We start from the raw sequence: 25,291 nt of genomic DNA on the forward strand, positions 1-25,291 counted from the left end.
ACACATTATTTGTTCCTCTGTGCTCCCACCTGTGTCACAGCTGTTTAGCAGGACATTAAATCCCTGAACCATTTTATTATGTAAAGCAACTGATCAAGCATGATAATATTACTATGCTAACCATCAGAATCAGCTGTTGCAGTTCTGGTAAGTGACCTGACTATCCACACATTGTTTCTTAGTTTTATCCCTGCTTTTATAACTCGCGAAGAAATCCATGACGGTAATCATCAAAGAAATTGTGGCTACAGTATTCGCTCCCGGATGTTCCCCTACCTCCATCATTTCAATTTCCCCCGTTTTAAAATAGCATTTTCTAAAGTAGTTTAAGGAATTTTGAGAGTAAAGGAGAGTGTTAGGTAATAAAAATGACTAAGCTTTCCATGTTTTACGGTAAAGTGCTTAGTACAGTAATTTTAGAAAGCATTTGCAATGGGGTCTGATGATTTCCATGCATACCTAGCAGCCATGGTGAACGCCATGGCCTCATACACGGCTTGGCAGTGACAAATTCTGCTGCTCTGTATTGTTATTGTTGTCCTTTAACAACTTACTGTCATATAAACGCAATTGGATTTGTAGCTTATTTTGGGGGATGGGTATATTTCCACAACAGAGGGGTTTTTCCGCAAATGCACAAATACACGCACAACAAACGTCACCTTAAAAGTATATGCTACTTTAGCACTTCAGGGTAGTAACACAACGCTTAAGATATTGTTGTTGTTGTCGCTAGCTAGCTAACTTAGCCTGTATTTCACCTTTGAATTCTCAACCACGTCGCCATCTTGCAAGGCAGATTTTCATCGTGGACCGGGCGCTTAAATTGCGTACTAATTAGACATGTTGCTTTGCTGCGTATTATCGATTTGTACTCACCTCATATTTAGAAAATATACCAAGGGAAAAGAAAGTTATCCCTGGGCAGAAATCTGTATCAATTGTTGATTGTAAATCCGCGGGTTATGAGCTGTGGACGACTGGGCAGACCGAAGGCTGCGCCGCATTTGTCGGTCGATGTCCTGACAGGGTAAAATAAATTGTCCCTACTTGGTTGAATCCACAGGGTGCTGACATTCGGCAACAAATGTGTATGTACAATAAAAAAAAACTAAAATCTACAGATTTAGAAAGTAATTGTTCGTATGTTACCTTTGAGATGAATACGCAACATTTAAAAGTTGTGTTTGTATACACCTGTAAGGATAATGCGGTGTGACAGCTAAATCTTCCCCTCAAACACGGTAACGATCCTGGTGTTTATAATTTTTACTTTTCAGAAACATCAATTTTGCTTGATTTCTAAGACTTTCATCTACATTTCCAAGGTCCTCTTTATTAAAACACGCCAGCAATTTATTCTGTATCATATGAATGTATTTGTTCTCCTACGAAGTTGATTTAAACTCGTATGAACTGAGAAAGCGATAGTGAATCCAAGTGAGTAAAACACACTATTATGGGGTTAAAAGTGCTTTGTTGGACTTAATAATGATACTTATTGTGGTTTTTAAAAGACGGGTTAACGCTAGATATATCAGACAGACTGTATATGTTGTTGATGTTTTTTTACACGTGGAACCATTTGCATGTTAGACATTTGTCTTTACACGGATTGTTTACGGTAACGGTCAAAATAATGAGTGTTTACCTGGTTGTCTCCATAGTTTTATGCTATATGGTTTGGATAAAATGCATTTACTATCAACATCGTCGAACTTTGGTGAAGTCATTGAAACATCTAATGAACGGTTCAACAAGCAAAGAACCAAACGGCGCTGATATCAGAGCTCTGATTGTAACTGCGCATCCGGATGATGAATGCATGTTCTTCGCTCCAACTATTATACGACTCGTTGAATTGAATGCCAGCGTTCATTTGCTGTGTTTATCTGAAGGTATGGGACAGCACACTTTTGTTTGCACAAATAACGTTAATAAGTCAGTGTACGATTAGACCCAATAGAGATATGATTATTAATCGTGTGGCTGGCTGCTATAACCAACATTAGCTAGTTCTAATTACATGTTTTATCCATGTGAGTTAACAGAAAATACTTAGCAAGATATAAAAGTAAGCCTGCATTTTAAGGAAAGTGAAATGGCAGCCGTGAATAGAGCAACTGTGTCTCACTAAATAACTAACATTATGCTGACAGATGAGGTGCTGGAGTCAATTTTACTATCTTGCCTTAAACTAGTTTTAATTGAATGAAAAATATTGTTACTATCCTATGACTACTGAAAATATACAGAGCTGAAAACAATTTTTATTTAAAAGAAATCATCCCATCTTCTGTCCACATAACAAACAGCCTACAATCAAGATTCAGTTGTTCCTTGTGATTTTTGAGTGACTCAATCACTCCCTTCTGTCAGCTGCTGTAAGAGTTAAGAAAGCCAGTCTTGCTTTTTCCAGGGGAGTTTAAAGGATTTGATCAAGCCAAGGGTTGTTAAATATGAAACTCAAAGAAAGAAGGGTAAAGCTGCATACAAATCTGAAAATCACACACATTTGAGTTACAGTTTTCAACAGCAACCAACTTTTCCAGGAGCTGCTTAACAATGTTGGTGTCCATGTTGTTGCGTGATAAACTACGAGCTACATAGAAGCATTTAAGTACAAATGTAATCTTTAGAAAGTGAATGCATTGTAGTGCTAGTAAAAACTATTAAACTCTTACACTGTATTTAATTTAGATCCAACTTAACTGATGTTAGAGAACCATTATTACATAGCTAAAGGACAGATGCTATTTAAAAAAGATTTAAAATGTGTTCAGATCTAGACAGAATTTAGACTGATATTTAGATTTTCTATTCATTACGGTACATCTGTAGCCTAATTTGTCCTCCATATATTGAACAGGAAACTACTACAATCAAGGAGCTCAGCGTAAACAAGAACTTCTCAACAGCTGTGCCGTGTTGGGGATACCAGACTCCAGAATCACCATAGTAGACCATAAGTAAGCAGCCGTCTGCACCAAACGCACAACGTACAAATTGCAACATTTCAGTAGTGTGCCTTTAATGTTGAAAACACTGAGATTACGTTGGCTTGTAAGAATTTAGTTTATTCAGATTTGTGTGTTAAACATGTTTGTACTGTACATGTCCATTGCTGACCCTCAATATGATTTAAAACAGAGGTTGATTGTTAGCTAAAAACAAAATCACTTAACAAAATAACATACTCCACCCAGGTAACAGCCTTTTTCCCTGTTGAGGTTGGGCAGAAGATACCGGATACACCAGGCATACATTTCACTGGAATTGTACCTTGTACAATTTCATATGACAAACAAAAATGGATTGATTGATTGATTGATTGATTATGCTGCCCTGAGTTTAGAAGTCAAGTTTTAGCATGTCTTTGTGTTGGAGCCCATCAGTCCCCTCCCCACCACCGATTGTATATCAGAACTTATAAAGAGTTGACCACAAATCACACTCATCCATTCTCACCACAACAGATCTGATCTAGCCAGGCCTGATGATATTACTACCTCTGTGTCACAGGGGAAATAAATGAGGAGGCCTCAGAGGCAGTGATAGGTCTTCCTCTGTGGGACACAGAGACCCCTAAAAAGCTTTCAAATTCCAAACTGACATCAATCTATCTTTTAACAGTATATATCTTTTGATATATCCATCTCTGAAAAGTATAATAAAGAAATGTATGAAATGATTATTAATGTAAACTTAAACTATGTTTAAGCTTTACTAAGTTGTCCTTAGTGGGATCATGACAGCTAATTGTGCCTGTAATTTTTGCACCACTGAGCTGTTGGTTTGTTCTGAGCAGTCTATCAACCTAAAATAACAAAAAAAAATTGCCGGTGCAACACAGGTGTCTTCTTACTTGATGGTTTTATTTCTTAAGGTGCATAACAGTGACTAAAGTTTCGATGTATGATTACATCTTCATCAGAGTCCTTGGAGAGAATGGGGAATGAAGCCCTTAATAAGGATCATCAACAGGTGTGATTGTGCACAAGAGGGACGGTGACAATCTAAAGTTACACCCATCTCAACCAAGTTGTCGTCATCAGTCGTTAAAGGGCAAATGCCCATAACCAAGTCAAAAATACATACAAATATAAAAAGTATATAAAAATATTCACAGAGCAATGGGGACTAAAAGTATAATTATCTTAGATACTATACTGTAACATACTTTAACATTAGAGAAAGCAAGTCAGATTAGATTCTTCATTTAAACCTAGAGGTTCTAAAGGGCCAAGTGTATGTATCCAAAAAGCTTACCTGCATAGGAGTTTATTAATAATATCACCACCTCTGGATGGGGGTGTGATTTTCTACCTGTTTGAGCTGTAACGATGGATTATTCACCGTCAATGATCCCTATGTGGGAATTGGGTTCCTTTGGAAGACTATAGGGCTGATTAACATAATTGAGTAGTAATAGTTTTTTTAGGTACATTTTAGGTTACCAACGTATCTTTTGTATTAGAAAACTTTTAAGCATATCTGCTTCTAGGATGTAGATGATGAAATGAAGGGTGCCACTCTGTGTCCGTGGTTCCCCAACAGTTTGGTTATTGGAAAGGAAATTGTTGCACATTCCAGTTTTGTTGCAGGAACATGACATAATCTAAAATCTGACTTTTGTTTGCTAGCTCTCATTACTCTTAGAGTACTATAGAATCAAATGCATGTTAAGGATCTTTGACAGGCAAATGAAAATGTATAATTTTACTGAACACCATGGAATGCCATAAATAATGTATAGAAACAGCTATAGTTGGTGGGGCTGTAAATGCCTCTAAGTAAAAACAGACTTCACTCATAACCATTGTCCATTTACATTTAAAGCAGTGACCAGAACTGGAAGCTAGAACTTTGAACAGTATTGTTGGACAAATTCTTGGGGAACATGCTCTTCTTCTGTTTTCTTCTCTGTTGGTGTTGATGCAGCTGTAAGACTTTCTGTCTCTCTGGTTCTGGCTATTGGCAAGCTCAAGTTACAAAGAAAGTAGTGGTAAAAGGTGATGTTGAAAAGGTTTTTTTTTTCTTCCTGTGGATCAACCCTGCAGCTTCCCTTGGAAATGTTTTGAGTTTCTAAGAACCTCTAGGCTGCCTACATTTGAGTCTCTACATGTTGGCTCTCCAGGAGAGCAGTATGAACTCTGGCACTAACCTGGAACTCACATTAATAAGCTGGCAGCCTGCCCAGGTTGTTTGTGTGTGTGTGTGTGTGTGTGTGTGTGCATGCGTGTGCGTGCGCTGTGTGTGAACTTTGATCTTAGTGCTGTCTGCGCTTCTGCTGAACTGGAGTGTAGCCCATTTTCCCTTTCTGTGTATTCCGTTGTTTGCCCAAAACACATACTTAATCAGCACTTTGAGAGATTCACTCACTACCAAGCTCTCTCTCTCACACTGTTCTCCCCCTCTGTTCCACCCCTCCTCCTCCTCTTGTCCATGTCTGCTGAAGCCAACTGCCAAGGCCTATGGGATACATGTTGGCAATGCTCTGAGCACTGCTAATGTAGGTCATTCCAAACTGTGTTTCTCTTTGTGTGGCTGTACATGGCTAGCCACACTTTGGCCTTGCTCTTAACCTTCTCTGCCCAAGTATGTGCAGCTGTACATGCTTGACTTGACCTCTTCCTGTTTTTCTTACTTTTCCTTTGAGTGTGCACAAAGAAAGAAAGCGACGCAGTGCAGAAGCTGGTGGTCAGTCCATTTTTCATGTTTACATAATACATTTCGCATAGAATAGAAGCTAGAACATTTGAATAGAAACAAAAGCTCTATGCATCTCTTCTCTATTTGGTTTGAGTTAGATGATGACGACTGGAGGTGAGTGTAACTCATATACAGTAGTTGCAGTACTGATCTCCAGACTGATCTCTAGTGTTTAGCAGTGAAGTCATCCAAGATAATGTCAAACCTAAAACAAGCACAATAGCTATGAAAATGAGCATCTTGGCTCAATAACTCAGATTTTTATATGGTGCTATCAAAGGACAAAACCTGGAGCCGATCCTCAGAGCAGGTGGGCTCAAAATATTTGCCTTGAGTTTATGCCAAGCTGGGTATTATTTCTTTGTTATGCGAACACAGACCAGAAAGTGTGCTATACCTTTGGAAGTCAGCCATGACACTTGTCATTGTTGGGCTTCAGTTCACTTGTTCGCTCTGTTGTTACAGTGGGGGGTGGTGGTGGGGGGAAGACTTCTTAATGAGTTGTTTGGTCTTGTAATGACATTTCAAATCATGTCTTGGTTCAAATGAATGCAATCCTGGCTGTGTATAAAACCAATTCCCATTCATCTGGGTTTTCAATTAAAGGTTCCCGGTGGAGTTTTTAAACTTAAGGAGCTGCTAGGGAACACAAAATGGATGTTAGTGTAAAGTGACAATAAAGTTGTATCGTATTGTAAAACATCAAGATAAAACGAAATTAGCAAAAAATAGTTGGGACCAGACTAGATAAATGTTAGTGTGTATTTTTTGCAGTATGGCCTGTGTCTATGTACTACCATCTCATTCCTCAGAGTAGTGTGATGGGTCCACTAGACATTTGTTTTCAAGCTAAAGTCTCCACTTTAAATGTCTAGTGTGCAGTGTGGGTAACGTTTCATGATGACAACTATCACAACTATAGCCTACTGAATAACCAAAATAACTCGTGAATTCTGTTTTAAAATAGGATTTTCCTGTTAATGCTCACTGAATAGGACAGCTGTGTTGACAGTATCTGGGGCCTCAGTGCATGTTGGGGCCTTTGTGATCAAGCTCAATCTGAGCACGCTCTGCTGCTTCTCCACTTGCACTGGCTTGACCTCTGTCTGCTCCCTGGACTCAATTATAGCTGCTCACTGCTCAAATCCAACCATTCCACTTCTTCATTACATTATCAATCAGACTGAACTGAAGCAACTTTATCTCACCCATCTTATTTCTTTCTAACTTTAATCATTGACTCTGTCCAGCACACTTCAGATTGACTTTAGTTAGAAAAATCTTTACTCAGTAAATCACAAACTGAAAGCTTTTATTTTGGATAAGGGTAATTATCTGTTTGGTTGTAAACAAATAGCAATGGTTTCTGGAGAGGAAAGCCATATTCGCTGCAGTAACACCCCAGGGCGGGGCTAGAAAATATGACTTTCAAAATTCTGATGCCATGGAACCAGCACTGGAATTATTTTTTAGTGGCAGACTGAGCCTATAGAAAATGTGTATTGTATTCGGATATTCAATTTGTTTAAAATGAAACAAGTGGAATTAATAATGAATGTGATATTTCGTTATTTTATTCAGCAGAATTACATTGTGTTGTTTTATCCTATCCAATTTTTCCTATATTTCTAAGCAGATTTTTCTACCAGAAACGCCCCTGGTAACACCTTATCCCCACACAAGGTTTAAATATACATATATTGATCAGTGGTAAAAAAAAAAATAGCCCTAGCTAATTACAGTATAAGCAGATGGCAGGGCACAGTAAACAGTGGTGAGATTTTCCAGCCTTGCCACTGACCTCTGGCTGTGCTTTTATCCTAGTTACATTTGTCACCACCACACACTGGCCTCTGCATAGTCAAACAGTTGCTTTTCCCATTTACTGAATCCTGCAGCGAGTAGCAACCCGTCATTTTGTCACATTAGAATGCTCTCTTTTCTTTTTTAAATGTATTTTTATTCATTAATATTAATATTTTTTTGTCTTGTTTCTTTTTTAATTCCTTTGGTTAGACACACGGTAAAAATATATAAATGTTGCAGAGCAATTTTTTTTTTGGTACTGACAGGCTCAGATTGTTACTAAAAGTGTCTGACAACATGATCGATCTCAGGACGTGACGAACAGGCATTTAGGTAGTCTGTTGTTTCGGAGTAGGCTACAGAAATTATAGGCTCCTGTTATCTATAAGATATAAAAAACAGTAGTTACCCTTTAACAGCAGTATTTCCATGGTTATTTTCATGAAAGTTTATAACCTCAACATGAGTAAATACTGAAAAAACCTGCAGCCACATGTGCCTCGAAATCCTTGTGAAACAACATGTCTATTGGTGTTGTTGCTATAGTTGTAACTGCCTTATTACAGTGCGATATCGTGGGTCATGCTAACAGTTTGTAGTGGCATCTCAGTCGTACCCAGCAGGCCATATAATGTGTGGACAAATATCTGGCAGTTTCACAGGCCTGTAGTCCATGTGACCAGACTAAACAAGCCTTCTCTAACACACACACACACACACACACGCACGCACGCACGCACGCACGCACACAAATACACACCACACAGAATCCCCTTACTGGACCAAAGTTCAACAACTGCATACAGATGCCTGCAAGCAATTAGACATCCACATGCAAAGCTAAAAAGGGGGAGCTGGGGAGGTTACTTTAGGACATTTGGCACTGTTGCCATGGCAAAGCGGACACTCAGCCTGCATTCTACTTGAGAAAGGTCAGGAGTCTTGTATGTTTTGTTCATTTTTCTTTTCATTTTTCTCTCCCCCTCCATGCAGGCTTGTGCTTAGCTGTAGTTGTTAAGCTGCAGGGCAAAATGTCTGAAATAATCAAGGAATAAATACAACGGTGAAAGGAAAAAAAAAAGTCCAAAATTAAAAACGCGTAGTGCTTGAGCCAAGCTGAACTCGGTATGACACTTCGATACTTTAATAATTCATGCACTTTTTCTAAATTCTCATAAAATGTCTTTCTTATTTTTTTATGAGCCTTCAGTCTAAAGCAGACAGAAATTAGGACATTAGGAGTGTGCTTTATTGATTCAAGCAGCATTTAACATTGGTTTAGATAGAATTCAATTTTACTGCGCCATCCTATTCAAAAACAAACAAACGCACAGTCCGTAATGATAAGTCACTGGTATCAAAGTGTCACAGCAGTGCATTCACTCGATGACAGACCGTTTTAAACTATCGCTGAACCCCTGACTCTCCACCCCTTTTCTCACTGTGACATAGCCGACCCCCACCACCACCATCCTTCACACCAAAGCCTGACCCTCACTTCACTGGCAGCCAATAGATTTGTGGCATAATCCATCACTTCCCTCTACCAGCTCAACTGTCCTGGCTCATTGTTAGCAACGAAGGGGAGGGGAGCAACTGCTGACACACCCCCACTCTTACCCCGACTTTATGCACTTACAATATATATACATACACGTGCATGCATGCACTGTCACGCCACCTCCGTGCTACCCCACGTGTACAACAACGCATCACGTCATTGATCTGCTTATCTCATCAAAGCAGGGCCCCCACAGTTTAGTATCTCAAACTGTTGTGCAGTCATGTCCGTTTCCTTTGTTGGTTTTGTTTTTTGATCAACATAGTTTAGTTTACTTTAGTTTTTATTTTTGCACAATTTAAAATGACAAATAAAAGAAAACATACACGAGGGCAGAAAACCCAATGGTAAGGTCATTGGGATATTCTGTCCTTGTTTATATTTTCTTAATAGCCTCCACGTAAATAATGTTAAATATTATAAAGAACACAAAATAATATGACTACATAATACTGATGAAACAGTATTAACTATATGAAATAAGAACATAAATCAAAGAAATCAAAACTGGTGAACACACTGGATTGTGTTGGGACAACTCCCATCTGAGAAGGTTTGAGTAGGTTTTTAAGCACTTTTTTGTGGCTGGTTTCTGTTGAGTTCAAGGGGAACGTTGAACAACCATAGAAAGCAAAGTTGTTGTTTTTTCTAAACTGAGAAAGAGAATCAGTTATTATTTGTGCCAAAAGGGGATTCTATGCATGTTTAGTAGGCCAGAAGCCTGAGCTGGCCAAGAGTGATGTTTTTGATGTGCGCTCTGTGTTGTCTCCAGGCTGTAGTTTCAGATGAACATGATGCTAAGGGCCGTCCGACCCTGAATCCCCAGACTCCCCAGCACTCCCCCGTGTTTGTATTCCAAACCAGCCCTTTTTCAAACTCTGCACTGCAGAAATCTTGTGCTCGGAAAGGAATGGGACTTAAGAAACACCCAGCATGGTTATGTTGTGTAGAATTGACTTTCAGTTACAGTAAGATTACAAAATGCCCTCCTGTTTCTCAGCCCAATACTGTCGCAATATTACTTTATCTTGGTAGATAACCAGTGTCCCTTTTTTGCTCCCCCAGGAGACTTCCAGACGATCCCAAAGCAGACTGGAGCGTCTCACTGGTCTCTTCTATGATTGTGAAGCACATGAGAGCTCAGTCCTTCAACATGGTATGCTCAGCTCTGCATTCTTGCCTTTCAAAACAGTTGTTTCTCTGTCACTTCCTGTTTGATGTTTACACACAATTCCCCTGCCATTCTGTGTACAAAATCCATGTTCTGTTTTTACCATATGTTTTGGCACCACAGCTCTCTAGCTCATTATCCCAGTTTCACTGTGGTCTGTGTAATAACCCTGTCAGCCGGCGTCTCTTTCTGTCCAACTCAGACTGTATTTTAAACCTCCCTAAAAATGACGGGGAAATGGCCTCTGCAGCAGTAGAAAGTTTGGATTCAGTTTCTGTGTTTACACTGAGATTTGTATCTGCCCCAGTGCAGCTCCACACTATTAGCTAATGGGAACGTGGTTAATTTAGAATCTCAACAACAGCAAAAATAGTCACACGCTTTAAAGAACAGAAAGTACAGCGACTTTGGCACACACACAAAAAAAACACAGTTCTTTAGGGAATAGTATCTGACACAGCTGGCTTCTTCTGTGCTGTAGTTGCTGATCTCTTTTTGTTATTAAAGATGACAAACAAACACACCGTCTCCTCCTATCCTGTCAGGCTCAGCAGCGAAAAATGCCTCTAGACCAAAAAGTAGGCCAGAGAATCATGTCTTCTCTTATGACTATATGCAGCAAAAACGCACAGAGATAAACACCTAGATGTCAAAAGTAGTTCACTTTTCCTGCTCTTAAACTGAAGAACTTGGTCTGACACTGTGCAATTCCCTTGCTTTTCCATATACAAGCCAGCAAGAATAAGTAAAAAGTTCACTAGTTACTTACTGTATATGTGGTGGTTGGGAGCTTAAATGTATGCTTGATTGCAAAGACATAGTCATGGTAGACTACACCTGAGCATAGCAAATGCCAAGTCTTTAGTCAAGCACTTTTTCTTTCCCTTTGACCTGATTTTTTTTTTTTTTTTTCACTTGCATCCTCTAGTGTGCAAGCATGCACACAAAAAGGCTTTTAAATATCAGTTGTCAGCTGCCAAGCAGTTCCACAGTCAGACACAAAAACCCATCCACTAACCCAAGAACAATTTTTTGCCTCTGTGTATTTAAATTCACTTTTAGATTTCAGATTTTGGCTTTTCACCCACACAATGAGATCTTTTGTTGTTTCAGGTGCTGACCTTCGATGGAAGCGGAGTGAGTGGCCATGCCAATCACATAGCCATCCATAAAGCTGTCAGGTACTGACTAAACTTTAAGGATTTGCCATCAGAGAAACAGATTTCTGTTTTGTTTTTGAATCCCTCAACTTAAAGATGCCATCCTCAGGGATATTATGTGGCTTACACATGCACACAGAAACCAGCCACAATCATAAAACATTGTCCAGGTCAATGCAGATCATTTAGACTCACATCATCATCCATCTTTCCAAATGTTTCCCCTAAAAGACACACACACACACACACACACACACACACACACACACACACACACACACACACACACACACACACACACACACACAAACCCAACCCAATGTTTTTTAGAATTGGTCTGTTACATAGCTGAGAGGTCATCCAAACAGAGTCCTCAGAGGCACTTGGCTTTGCTCCCAGAGAGCAGCAGTAAATCCTGTGCCTGAAGTGGTGAGGTGGGAGGGCCGCTCTGGTTTGGCGAGGCCAACCAAGCAAGTTGCATCAGACTGTTGCTTTATAAAATAAATGTGATTTGCACTGTGAAGTGTACATTGCTGCCCCCATATTGCACTTGCATTGATTGTCTGCCGTGTTAGTCATGTTTTTTTTCTACCTCACTGAGTCTGTATAGACCTCTGTCAGTCTGTGGGCCTCATCTGTTGATAAGATGTGAGCTCTCCCAAGTCACATCTCATGATTCCCATTAGGCTGGAACCCAGAGGGGCTGTGCACTAGTTTCGCAGGAATGTGAATTATAAATTATGTTTTTGCCACCCACAAAAAAACCTCCAGCACTCAATACAACATGTTCCTGAAACACAAACAATGGTAGATAGATAGCTTGGATGCTTATTGCACAGCTTTTTCTGTGGGCTTACAGTCATTGACTTTTTGCCTATTTGTGTTGTAATCAGTGTAACCAAAACTTTAATCTAAGTTACATATTGGCAGGTAGAAACATTACACCATTGGCAGTTTTTGGAGAGATTGCCAACACAAACCCTGTCAGTTAGATGTATTAAATCTTCAACAGTAATGTTTGCATCCTTGACATTTTCAGTGGGTAACATTTTTTTCTCTCCACTTACAGCCATCTCGCTTCCAGTGGACAAGTACCCAATGGTAGGTGTGTCACAAAGAAAATATATATTTTGAAAATTTGTGACCAAAGTGTCATGGGTTGGATTTACTGGCCACTCTCAAAAAAAGTCGTCAAAAAATTCCTGAATGGGGAACTAAATATGTAAAGTAAGATGACAATAAATACACAATCCAAAACTAAATGTTGTAGTCATTATTAAGCTTTAAGTAGGACTTTAAAGTACAGATACAGGCTGCCTCACATCAGATGTGACAGAAAGGTCTTCTTTACATGAGTAGCACCTCCTCTCCAATCTACATTTTCCACAACCATGGAAAGTGTTGTCAACACTGGCTCAGAGTCCAACTGGGTATTTTGTTAATTTACAGCGCCCTCTTCTGTTAACAAGAGCTGCATGAGTCTTGTGTCTCCTCTGTACATTTTGGTCTGCTGGTGGCAGCATGAGGCTAGTTGGATATCAGAAACGCTGGTTACAATATTTGTTTTTCACCTCATACTACATATGATGAGTTCATTCCAGATGTTCATAGTTTAAAACTCCTGTGTATCGGTCTCTTTTTACTGTCTAGGCATAATCAAAATGTATCCCAAATTATCTTTTAATGTCAACCGTAATAGACTGAACTTTCGGTTGCTTCCCAAAGTTCTTATGACGATGCCTACAGGGAATGGGAAAAGAAAAGCAGGACAGAGAGGGGACAGCATGTTACAACAGGCTGAGTTAGGCAAACATTTAGGCCCACAGAGCAAACCCTCATTTAAGTTTGAGTAGACAGCATGATAAGAAACAGGCATAGCATGCCAGAGCAGTTTGTCATTTATAAGATCTCAATGGTTGCACTATGCTGAAATGGCAGGAAGGCGTTACCCTCCTTGGGCCACAGCAAACACATGTTATCTTCAGTCGGCCTTGCCCTCTTTACAGGGAAACAGTGTCATTAATCATGCTCACTGGTTATTTATTACCACACATTTACACCTTACCTGTTTGACCGGTCTTACTGTAGCCTCTAGGGGAGGCGGCAGAGAATTAGGCCCAAAATAAGCCTCTTCACCTGGCTGTACAGCAACACTCCCTGTTCATTACCAACAGCTTTAAGCCTCTTGTGCTACCTAAACTGCATGACTGGTTATAGTTGAGAAAATACAGCATACAGTACCAGTCATACTCATATTCTTAATTCATACAACCTACAACTACAACACAATCGCCGAACACAAAAAAAAGGTAAAAAAGGATCGTATTGTATTATTTGTTGTTGACATGATGTTGCTTCACAGTAAAAAAAAAAAAAAAACATTTGAAACCGAATGGCCTAGTTAACTGCCTGCATCTATAGTGAACGGTTAACTTATTAGCAGGTAACTGGGGGTCTCTGTCTGTCCTCCTAGACTGCTGTTTGCTGTCCCTGGTGACTGTTGGCCTCCTCAGGAAGTACATCTCCTTCCTGGAGCTTCCCTTCAGCTGGCTGCTGCCCTCATGCCTCCGCTGTATTATAGGCTCACAGGGATACAGACAAGCCAAAGTAAGCCTCTAAACGGACAGTTTGTTGGCCATACGTTTCATGTTTATGTCTCATCAAGCTAATGTATAAAGAGATAAATGCATTTACGCTACGCAGCAGATTTGATCGCTATTGGCTGTTTATTGGGATCTCACAATAACAGGTTATGGTTTCTATTACCTCAATAGCCCCCCTTTTCTTTCAGGACGCCATGTTTTGTCACCGCACTCAACTGCTGTGGTTTCGTTACCTCTACATCACCTTGTCTCGGTACATGTTCGTCAACACATTCCAAATGATCCCCAGAGGGCCAAAGAACCTGAAGATCTATTAGGTTTATCTTAATCCAGATGCACTGATTATTGTTACTCTGTGAGTTGTCCCACTGCCTAATTGCTCGATTACTGTAATAAAAGAAATGTAGTAGCTGTTTACAAATCTAATGAGCTGTTTTGCTCACAGTGAATAAAGATTTCATCGGTACTTTATTGGCTAAAGTAGCCTGAATATTTTATGGAAGCATTTTCCGTTAATAAAGTTGACCAAAAAAATTGTTAATGACAACATAAACATCTTTATTGTCATTACACTGTATAAAACAACACTAGGTTTTGAATCAGTTAAGTTTTTTTTTTTTTTTTATCTTACAATGTCAAAGATACTGTACGCTATGTCTGTTATACTGCTGATTAAAAAAAACTCTTGATTCTTATATCCCATAGGTGTCATTTGGTTTCTGTCAGCTGTGTCTCTGTTGCCGATTTAGACATGTCTCTAATGCTCTTGTGAGCTTGCATGCTTTCTTCCCACTTCTCACCACAAAAGGTCTCCACTGTGACACTGCGGACAGTAACTGGATCCAGACAGTGCGGAGCAACACCTGGGGGGAAAACAAGCGCAAACAATGGACAACTCATAAAATAAGACAGGCTATTGACCTTCAGGTTCAATAATGCAAAAAAAAAATAAGTTTCATGGGTGGTTTCCTGATACTCTTGTTGTCCAACATAACTCATGTATCTCTCATTGTGAAGATAAAATTTCTGTATTCTACAAATACCATAAATATTCAGTACTTTCTAGTACTAGTAAAGAGACATGGGCGGTTGGTTTGGAGTAAACATTATGATGTAAGTTGGAAACACATGATAATGGTGTGACTGTCTTGTGTCAGCAATTAGCAGTCATACCATATCCATCAGGGTTGGAGCGTGGAGTGTAGAAACTTTGAACTCCACAGGTTTTACAGAAGGTGTGTTTAGCAACGTGAGTGTTAAATGTGTATGTTGTCAGATTATCTGACCCCTGTGAAGAAGAAAAGAAATCATTCACTTAAAAACTCTTATGCTTTTTAAGTATTTAAGTATTGTACTAAATGTTGTGCTTGAGTTTACTACCTGTAAGAGTGTGAAGTGATTTTTTGGAACAATGAAATGATGGTTTTGTTTCTTTGTGCAAATGCTACAGCTGGAGAAACACATAAATCAGTTTATATTGATTTGCTACAAAGTGTACAAGCAACCATTGAAATCTCTTTAACATGATGATAGTTTTTTGGAATGAATCTTTTTTTACCCAAACTTAAAAATGTACTACCAATTAATTTTAGATTTAAAATAATATGTCTTGGACAACATTGTTTTCTTTGTAATACAAGCATGTATTATTTAAAATTATGAGACAATATCATTTAATTTAATATCCATACTTGCATTGGAAAACATGGAGGTCTGGGGAACTCAAGACTTCAAATCTCACAGCCCCACAGTGGCAGCCGCCTGTATGTTTCACAAGATCCATTCTACACACAAACAATCATGAGGAAATCACATGTTCATATTTGGGTATTTATACTTCAGTCACTTTGATGCCAACAAGAGACAGAACAGGAATATATTTACCAAACTTTTTCATGAAGCTCCGATGAAACTGGTGTGACGAGTTTGTTGTGAAACCTGTTGACGTGGAACTGAACACCCCACTTCAAACACCTCCAATGACCCTACTGAAGAGAACACAATGACCTCAGTCAAAGTCCATCACCGATAAGAGTCACATTTCCATTAAAAGCCCCTCTGCTTTGGACCCATTCACAGCTATTGATGTGGTCACTGAATAGGTCAATTCAATTCAAAAGGAGGGTATCTATAAGAAACGTTTGTTACCTCGAGCCATGGACACTTTTATTTCATGTGATAACAGTGTCAGCTCTCATGCACAGTAATCAGCTAGGCCTATGTCCTGCTTGAAAGATTGTTTTTCATGGAACACTTTGAGGCAGTTGATAACTATTCAACGCAAGAGGCAGGGCAAAGTACAGCAGACTTGCACAAACACATTCCTCAGAGGTGGAACTAGTTCAGCAAGAGCCCAGTGCTGTGTTGGAAAGTACTAGCGTAATGCATCACAGGTTGGGTGTCATATGACAGGGTGCTGAAAGGGTGGGGTAAGGGAATGCTGTGACCCAAATACATAAATTAGGACTCTCCCAACCAAATCATACGTATCTATGAAACCAAAATAGGATCCAAGTAGGCTACAGACCCCCATCTGAGCTTTTGAGCTTTGATTTAATTTAGTTTAGAGAGCTGCAGTTGTCTGAAATAATGGTGGGAGCTAAAAGAGGGGAGTCAAATCACCGGTCAGTACGTGATACATTTTTAATAGCATGCCAGGGTCCTGTGTTGGTTCCCATAACCAATTTTGGAGACCACTGACCTAAATCTCAGATGCTTTGTTTAATGAGCTGGGTCAGCTCACCTCGGGAACATATCACAAAATCTCTGTACCACTGTTTTCCAATATCACCGGGGTGTTAACGTCATGCCAGGCATATTTAGACTCATGCTCATAGGAACAAGACCAAGCCCTTTCTTGTGACTTTTACAATAATATGAATAACACCTTACCATGCCTTGGGATAAATGACTTAAATGCCTACAAGACTAGAACAAAAACACATTGTGTCTAGTCAATAAACAAAATCTTAAGAAGCTTTATGAGTGTGTGAGAATTGTCTTAACACTGTACATGCTATGCTTGGGAGTGTTTTCTTTACTCCTACTATACACATTTTTCTCATAGAACAGGTGACTTGACAATCTACTTTCTGTACAGTATGTACACCCTGATAAGCATGAAAAGTGCCACCCCACTGCTTCCACTCTACAACCACTTCACTATCATTGAAACACATGTATTTTTAGTGAAGACACCCAGATTAAAACAAGCCCACATGATGTGGATACATTATTTTAATCTATTTACTTTACACTTGATGTTGTCTGAATAAAATAAAAAAAAAATAGAAGCAGTGGCCTATATCTTTAGGCAAACCAAATATGGTCTCTCGATCTGGGTCTCATACATAACTTCTTCAGTATTTAGGTCATGACTATGCCTGCCAGATAACAAGATTCTGCTTATCAAATTACATATTTTGCAGTGTTCAGGTTGGCAATAAATCATGAATGTATTCTTTATTTAGATGGTCTGTGCAGTATGAAATCTGATGTGGATATGGATTGCGAGTGAATGGAATTAGGTAAAGGAGGTCAGTTAGCAGTGTTATCTTCCTCTTTGCCTCAAAAATGTACGGCCTGCTCACAGCAGCTGGTAGCACGTTTACCAGGTTCGTTCGTTCCCATCCGTTAACAAGCACGTTTATGGAGATCACTGGAATTCCTGTCTGCACACGTCCTTTTCGTGTCAAATCATTAACGTTACATAATCATTAAATAGACTTCCTGATATAACATTATTTGTATGATATTCTGTGTTATAGACGTAGGGGAGATCGGGGAAAGTAACATGTGTAAAGCTATTTAGCCTGGAATTACACAAGACTTTCTCTATTTAGGTCTTGAATAGATATCCCATAATAATAATCCCTATCCCATAATAATAATGCCATAGTCATAAAAATAACGTAGTCATCCAACATTACTCACTGTAACACAGCAACCAATCGCTGGTCAAACAAACAATCGTACAATCCAATCAGAAGCTCGGGGAAGATTTCTGTTGGGCTCTGCTGTTGCTACGGTGGTTCTAGAAAATTCCAGAGCCAGATCCGTAGTGCGGTGAGATATCATTCCGCTGCGTAGCATATGCTAAATTATCGTTTTCAAGCAAACTATTTTTGACTAAACATTTACGTTTGTGAGTATACTTATAATTAATAAATTAAATAATACTGTAAAAGTACTACCGTATATTCAAATAGTGCGCTTCGGAGCAATGGGAACTAGTTTTAGATGCGGACGGATATAGACAGATGACGTCTGCACACTCCGGTATATAAAACTGGTGTTTGTCTGTACTGCAGTTTAGTTCCACAGCGGAAGCCGAAAGAAGAATCACTGTGCCAGCACAATATAACATATTTAACTGCGTATCTTAAAAGTAAGTACACATTTCTCTTTTTTTCGAGCTATAGTATTCTTATATTTGAACTATGTATACTGTGAATGTTTTTAGTTGCTTGTTTGATGACCAGTGCCGTGGTTTTAACGTACTTAACGTTACAGTCGCATAAGCGAATTGTAGCAGACGGTAACTATGCCTCAATTTGCCTCAAATTTTTATTTTAGCGTCAATCACTTTGTCGTCGACTTTTATTTGGCTTAGCTACGTTAACAAATGATAACCATAGCAATGACTCAACATTTCCAGTAACGTTATCGTCCATTAGAGTTACAGCTGAACAAAGAGAAGGTCAATAGGATCTCAAAATGGCGCTCGGATCGGAATGGCTGCTGAGCTGCCGATAGTTCAGAGCTTCAGAGTAATAACGTAATGTACATGTAATTGCAATGCTAAATTTTACAATATTTTGGATCCAGATAATATCAAATTATGACATTAATTTAGTCCGATTAAAACCTTTTTTGATTTGATGCTAAATCGTGATTTGATTTATCTCCATTTTACAGAGGTGCAAACATGCAGATCTTTGTGAAGACCCTCACTGGCAAGACCATCACCCTGGAGGTTGAGCCCAGCGACACCATTGAGAATGTCAAGGCCAAGATCCAGGACAAGGAAGGCATTCCCCCTGACCAGCAGAGGCTGATCTTTGCTGGCAAGCAGCTGGAAGATGGCCGCACCCTCTCTGACTACAACATCCAGAAAGAATCTACTCTCCATCTTGTCCTGCGTCTGAGGGGAGGCATGCAGATCTTTGTCAAGACCCTCACCGGCAAGACAATTACCCTGGAGGTTGAGCCCAGCGACACTATTGAGAACGTGAAGGCCAAGATCCAGGACAAGGAAGGCATTCCCCCTGACCAGCAGAGGCTGATCTTTGCCGGCAAGCAGCTGGAAGATGGCCGCACCCTCTCCGACTACAACATCCAAAAGGAGTCCACCCTCCATCTTGTCCTGCGTCTGAGGGGAGGCATGCAGATCTTCGTCAAGACCCTCACCGGCAAGACAATCACCCTGGAGGTGGAGCCCAGCGACACCATTGAGAACGTGAAGGCCAAGATCCAGGACAAGGAAGGCATTCCCCCTGACCAGCAGAGGCTGATCTTTGCCGGCAAGCAGCTGGAAGATGGCCGCACCCTCTCCGACTACAACATCCAGAAAGAATCCACTCTCCATCTTGTCCTGCGTCTGAGGGGAGGCATGCAGATCTTTGTCAAGACCCTCACCGGCAAGACCATCACCCTGGAGGTTGAGCCCAGCGACACTATTGAGAACGTGAAGGCCAAGATCCAGGACAAGGAAGGCATTCCCCCTGACCAGCAGAGGCTGATCTTTGCTGGCAAGCAGCTGGAAGATGGCCGCACCCTCTCCGACTACAACATCCAAAAGGAGTCCACCCTCCATCTTGTCCTGCGTCTGAGGGGAGGCATGCAGATCTTCGTCAAGACCCTCACCGGCAAGACCATCACCCTGGAGGTGGAGCCCAGTGACACCATTGAGAACGTGAAGGCCAAGATCCAGGACAAGGAAGGCATTCCCCCTGACCAGCAGAGGCTGATCTTTGCCGGCAAGCAGCTGGAAGATGGCCGCACCCTCTCAGACTACAACATCCAGAAAGAATCCACTCTCCATCTTGTCCTGCGTCTGAGGGGAGGCATGCAAATCTTTGTGAAGACCCTCACCGGCAAGACAATTACCCTGGAGGTTGAGCCCAGCGACACTATTGAGAACGTGAAAGCCAAGATCCAGGACAAGGAAGGCATTCCCCCTGACCAGCAGAGGCTGATCTTTGCTGGCAAGCAGCTGGAAGATGGCCGCACCCTCTCTGACTACAACATCCAGAAAGAATCCACCCTCCATCTTGTCCTGCGTCTGAGGGGCGGGCAGTAAAGAAATTCATGATTCCATGTTCTTAATGTTATTTCCCAAGTTAATGTGCTATGTATGAAATACTATACATGCCGTAAAGTTGTTACACATGACAAACAAGTGTTAACCGTTACATGACCAAAATTAAAATAAAGGATTAAACTGATTTCCTGGTGGGTGTTCATTAATGGTGCAAACACTGTTCAGATTTATAACTGCAGTACAAAAGCTAATTGGGTAATAACCTCTGGTACATGCTTTTGAATTTAGCAGCCTTTGATGGCATGTAATGTAGATAATGCTGTAATTAGAACTGAATGACCTATGGGAACAAATGTTGAGGCTCAGTTGGTTAAGGAAAACTTAATCTGGCACCTAGCGTCATTGCAAGCAATAACCCTCCAGGATATAAGGAGCAGTTTTCTATTAAGTGGACATGATTGTACAATTTGTGGTCACTTCTGTAGTTTGGAAGTACTGAGAAGTGGGGCTTTATAAACTTGACAAGTTGGGAGTCTAGCAACATCCAGTGACATTTGACAAACTTAAAATACAGGATCTTTCAGACTTTCCTGCTAATACTCATTCTCAGTATGGACTGCCATACAATTTACCATTTTTAAAATTAAAAAATAGCTTTTGTATGGTGTAAGAAGCATTGTCAAAAGTAATAAAACCAGCATTTTCATAACTCGTTGCAATTAAGGAGTTTCCATTTCAAGCACAGTATCTCCAAATAGGTAATGGCCCACCAATATATTAAGATGCTACCCAAAGCCAGCAGATTTTGATATGGTGTATACATCTATGTAGGTTTCTACTCTGTAGATATGGAAATGAATGGGTAAATTAAAAGTATAATCAGGCTCCTACTCAGTGAATGAACTGCAACACTCCTGCAGAGGTTTTATAGAGCTGGAGGTCTGAGTCACAAACACTTGGAAAGGTAGAAGGATGTTCTATTGATGAGTATGTGGCGCCATCTATGGTCAAGAGATTGATATGTTAGATCAAGAAAAGGCAAACAAACCAGGACAGCAGGTATTAGTCAATGGGTCCAAAAATGAAATTTAAGATCCAACGGGTGAGGAGGAAATATACAAAAAAAAATCAATTCAAAGAAATATGTGCTCTATTGCTGTTACAATGGTGTTGGCATACCAAGGGGAATGTATGCTTTCAATAGATGGAGGGAAGAGACAATATCAAATGTTTGGACTTAGCAATTAGAACAAATATTCTTTTACTAAGACGTACATTATTTTCAGCATATAGCAATAGAACATGTGGTTAACTTTGCACTTTTTTTTGTCCTAACCTGGTACAGCTGACTGCGTGCGTTCCAAGAGAGAAAAGAGGAAACCTTGTTGTATTACTGAGTAATAAAATGTGCAGCATATTGATATAAGATTTCAGTACTGTGGATGTTGTTATGCCCCGGGCGTTAGCAGGCAGAAAGGAGCCCAGTGTCTCTTACCATACTGAGGTAGTGTAGTTTAGACATAAAAAAAAAAGTATGTGTTAAAAGTCAGGAAAACATCAAGACATCAGCAGCAGACCAATTTATACATTGAAGGCTTGTTTTTCAATGTGCAGCCTAACATGTAAATGAGATGAATGTACCCGAATGTAATCGGGTGTCCTGCCAAAGGCATTTATTTTATAGTTCTACTTCTATTGTTTATAGCTCAGTTTCTGCATCAAGATCAGGAAGCTGTATGATAAAGAATTCATGAAACACGCAGGCTATATTTCACCACACAGCTTTTTATTTTAACAGAAAACGGCAAAGAAAAACCTAGCATATTATCTATGCCTCTCGTATAATCTTTGGATGATTGTCGGCCCCAGAGTTGTATGTGTTTTATAATACGTCACGCTAGAAATGGGAACTATTTTCAGTCGCGGATGAATATCGCTCGATGACGTGTCTCTAGTATAAATTAACCTGTCCCCCTGGCAACTGCACAGTCAGTCAGAGGAAGGATTTTGACAGCAAGATAATAATTATAAACTGTAAGTACAATCGTTCGTTACATTTTTACCAGTAATAATTCAGGTTATACGCTATAGTTCTTCCATCAGTTATACAACTTTCATTAAAATTTGAACAGCTGTCGGTTTTATTCGCTTTTAGCAGCTGGCTAACCGTTTCGTAAACAATTACTTTAAAGGCTAACGTTAGCTAGCAACCTCAAAATAAAATTTCTTAAATAATGTAGCTAGCTATGTTAACGTAAATTATCTAGCTAGCTACATTACAAATACCGTGCTGGGTTTATCGCGAGATGAACCATAGATATAAACACAACAAAAACAACGTGAAAGACATTTGCTAGTGTTAACTAGTAACAATGGTAGCGTAATGTTACAACATTTCTAGCTGGGTCGTCCATTAGCGCGTAACGTTAGCTGAACAAAACGAAGGCAAACAACAATACCTTATTTTAAAATGGCGCTGGTGCTCGAAGCAGCGGCCTCCTACCAGTATGTTTATGTGTAGGATTCAGTTCACTTTTCTCGCTCGTGGTAACATAAAATTATAAGTAGTGTCCCGAATAATTGCATCTGTAACATTACATGTATATAACGATTTAACAATGAATGTGACGTTATACCTCTGACAAGAAGTCCTTCAACTAAATGGCCTTATATTAAAATGTAGATGTAAGAAGCTGTATTAAAATGAGTCTCTATTTCATAGTAGACTGGTGAAATTAATATGGAACCTATTTACTGTAGGCTTTTTTACATGAAAGCATATTATAACATGGAACTGTCATTTTTTTTTTTACAGGTGCAAACATGCAGATCTTTGTGAAGACCCTCACTGGCAAGACCATCACCCTGGAGGTGGAGCCCAGCGACACCATTGAAAATGTCAAGGCTAAAATCCAGGACAAGGAAGGCATTCCCCCTGACCAGCAGAGGCTGATCTTTGCTGGCAAGCAGCTGGAAGATGGCCGCACCCTCTCTGACTACAACATCCAGAAAGAATCCACTCTCCATCTTGTCCTGCGTCTGAGGGGAGGCATGCAGATCTTCGTCAAGACCCTCACCGGCAAGACCATCACCCTGGAGGTTGAGCCCAGCGACACCATTGAGAACGTGAAGGCCAAGATCCAGGACAAGGAAGGCATTCCCCCTGACCAGCAGAGGCTGATCTTTGCTGGCAAGCAGCTGGAAGATGGCCGCACCCTCTCTGACTACAACATCCAGAAGGAGTCCACTCTCCATCTTGTCCTGCGTCTGAGGGGAGGCATGCAAATCTTCGTCAAGACCCTCACCGGCAAGACCATCACCCTGGAGGTGGAGCCCAGCGACACTATTGAGAACGTGAAGGCCAAGATCCAGGACAAGGAAGGCATTCCCCCTGACCAGCAGAGGCTGATCTTTGCCGGCAAGCAGCTGGAAGATGGCCGCACCCTCTCTGACTACAACATCCAGAAAGAATCTACTCTCCATCTTGTCCTGCGTCTGAGGGGCGGTCAATAAATTATCCAATTTATTTACATGACAACCTAACCGAATAAAAGAGGAGAGATTAAATGATGTGGTGTTTTCCCCTTTTTTACACGTTTGCCTAGAATGTGACCGCTATAAGATATGAGATGAGAGATGTTTTCCCTGTTAAAATCCAGTAGAAAAAAAATGATGTTGGAATTGCAAAGGTTATTATAATGCATGCTTTTATATCATTCTGAGTAGGGTGCTCTAATGCGCTTTATTCCCTTCACAATCTACAAACAATTCATGATTCCACAATGTACAAAACACTGCTGATTGGTTATTGAAAAGCTTTGAAGAGCATCAGACTTGGTTAAAGGTTAGGTGGGCTTCCTTAAGTTTTTTTTTTTTTTAAATGTATTTGAGTTTGAGTTACCTGAATAACTTTGCTGAGTAGAACCAGAAACGGATGTAAAAAGTAATGTTGGTGGGTTTTACTCAGTAAAGTTAAACTCCCTAAACTTACTCATGTAACAACCTCCTACTGTAGAAAATGGATATTCGTAGGGATCAGCATCCTCTCATAAATCCCATCCTGGCAACAGGGAAACCTTGTGGTTCCATGGTGAACATCCCGTGTCCCACCCCGTAAACCCCAGTTAGGCTCCATAGAATTAAATCAAAGGAGTCTCCTTTTACAGGAATTCAAATCTTCTTCATAGGCTATTTAATAAAGAATAAGTTGGATAATAAATGAGAAAAAATAACTATAATACACATACAAATGAAAATACGCTTAGGAAAAATGTATGTAGTTAAAGTACAAAACAATAACTATGGGCATCCAGAGGTCTAAGCAAACATGTACACTTGCCACCCATTCTTTGTAGTGTTCAGCATAGAACCATTAGAACCAGTTAAAGATTCAGCAGAGAGACACATTAAAAGCCAGTGTCCACACCATGTCCACCAAACGCACTGCCAGCTATGAAGACCTCACCACACATGTAGCTACCGCCTAGCACAGTCAAGCAGGGACTATGGCGTAGGGCTGGGCGTATCGATACCAAGATGAGTATTGGTATCAGATCGATACTGTCGTGATGAGATCGATACTTTTGTTGCAGTTTCACGAGTCCATGCAAGCACAGCGTCTCTCCAATTCTGTGCGCAGTGTGCAAACAGCGCATCTCTCTCTCTCTCTCTCTCTCTCTCTCTCTCTCTCTCTCTCTCTCTCTCTATTTATACATTGTGGCTTTTGTTTACTTATTTTGCACAACTGACTTTGTTACTTTACTACTGACTTTATTTTTCACAAATATCTGTGTGCAGTGTATTTTTTTGTTATTTTTTATATTGTTATATTCATATTTATACATTGTGGCTTTTGTTTACTTATTTTGCACAACTGACTTTATTTTTCACAGATATCTGTGTGTAATGGAAGGTATTTTTGGTTGTGTTGTTGACTTAGTTTATATTTTGTTACTGAATATTATTTTATTATTTCTATACCATTACATTGTTTTATATTGTTCTAGTTAATAAATA

The 25,291-nt window shown here is 40.0% G+C and overlaps 4 protein-coding genes across 10 annotated transcripts in view; 2 read left to right on the top strand and 2 right to left on the bottom strand.

Moving 5' to 3' along the window:
* The window catches only part of ncor1 (nuclear receptor corepressor 1), a 59,742-nt gene extending 58,723 nt beyond the window's left edge, over positions 1-1,019 (bottom strand). Inside the window, exon 1 of the mRNA XM_028596354.1 lies at positions 880-1,019. The gene's annotated coding sequence lies outside the window, so the exon portion shown is untranslated. The remainder of the gene's footprint in view (positions 1-879) is intronic.
* Positions 1,020-1,601: 582 nt separating this feature from the next.
* On the top strand, positions 1,602-14,708 carry pigl (phosphatidylinositol glycan anchor biosynthesis, class L). 2 transcript variants are annotated; one of them, XM_028596343.1, is made up of 7 exons: positions 1,602-1,898; positions 2,870-2,969; positions 10,145-10,235; positions 11,364-11,431; positions 12,480-12,515; positions 13,884-14,017; positions 14,202-14,708. In XM_028596343.1, exons 1-7 carry the CDS (start codon positions 1,640-1,642, stop codon positions 14,339-14,341), a joined length of 828 nt encoding a protein of 275 aa, XP_028452144.1. In that variant the 5' UTR covers positions 1,602-1,639; the 3' UTR covers positions 14,342-14,708. The 2 variants fall into 2 exon arrangements, with proteins under 2 accessions (XP_028452144.1, XP_028452145.1); XM_028596344.1 differs by having other exon boundaries at positions 12,480-12,511.
* On the bottom strand, positions 14,335-18,149 carry cenpv (centromere protein V). Of its 4 annotated transcripts, none has more exons than XM_028596351.1 (6): positions 17,947-18,149; positions 15,898-15,998; positions 15,705-15,797; positions 15,394-15,463; positions 15,187-15,301; positions 14,335-14,876 (listed from the first exon to the last, which is right to left on the bottom strand). In XM_028596351.1, exons 3-6 carry the CDS (start codon positions 15,794-15,796, stop codon positions 14,722-14,724), a joined length of 432 nt encoding a protein of 143 aa, XP_028452152.1. In that variant the 5' UTR covers position 15,797; positions 15,898-15,998; positions 17,947-18,149; the 3' UTR covers positions 14,335-14,721. The 4 variants fall into 4 exon arrangements, with proteins under 4 accessions (XP_028452152.1, XP_028452151.1, XP_028452154.1 ...); XM_028596350.1 differs by having other exon boundaries at positions 15,898-16,001; XM_028596353.1 differs by lacking the exon at positions 17,947-18,149 and adding an exon at positions 17,625-17,723 and having other exon boundaries at positions 15,898-16,001.
* Positions 18,150-18,294: 145 nt separating this feature from the next.
* LOC114567297 (polyubiquitin-C) lies at positions 18,295-23,846 on the top strand. Of its 3 annotated transcripts, XM_028596347.1 has the most exons (3): positions 18,295-18,400; positions 18,931-20,307; positions 23,098-23,846. In XM_028596347.1, the coding sequence occupies exons 2-3, from the start codon at positions 18,941-18,943 to the stop codon at positions 23,786-23,788; spliced, it is 2,058 nt and encodes a 685-aa protein (XP_028452148.1). In that variant the 5' UTR covers positions 18,295-18,400; positions 18,931-18,940; the 3' UTR covers positions 23,789-23,846. The 3 variants fall into 3 exon arrangements, with proteins under 3 accessions (XP_028452148.1, XP_028452146.1, XP_028452147.1); XM_028596345.1 differs by lacking the exon at positions 18,931-20,307 and having other exon boundaries at positions 18,304-18,400; positions 23,089-23,846; XM_028596346.1 differs by lacking the exons at positions 18,295-18,400; positions 18,931-20,307 and adding an exon at positions 22,204-22,309 and having other exon boundaries at positions 23,091-23,846.
* Positions 23,847-25,291: the final 1,445 nt, after the last annotated feature.

This window comes from Perca flavescens, chromosome 13 (assembly GCF_004354835.1).
Source record: "Perca flavescens isolate YP-PL-M2 chromosome 13, PFLA_1.0, whole genome shotgun sequence".
Classification (NCBI taxonomy): Eukaryota; Metazoa; Chordata; class Actinopteri; order Perciformes; family Percidae; genus Perca; species Perca flavescens.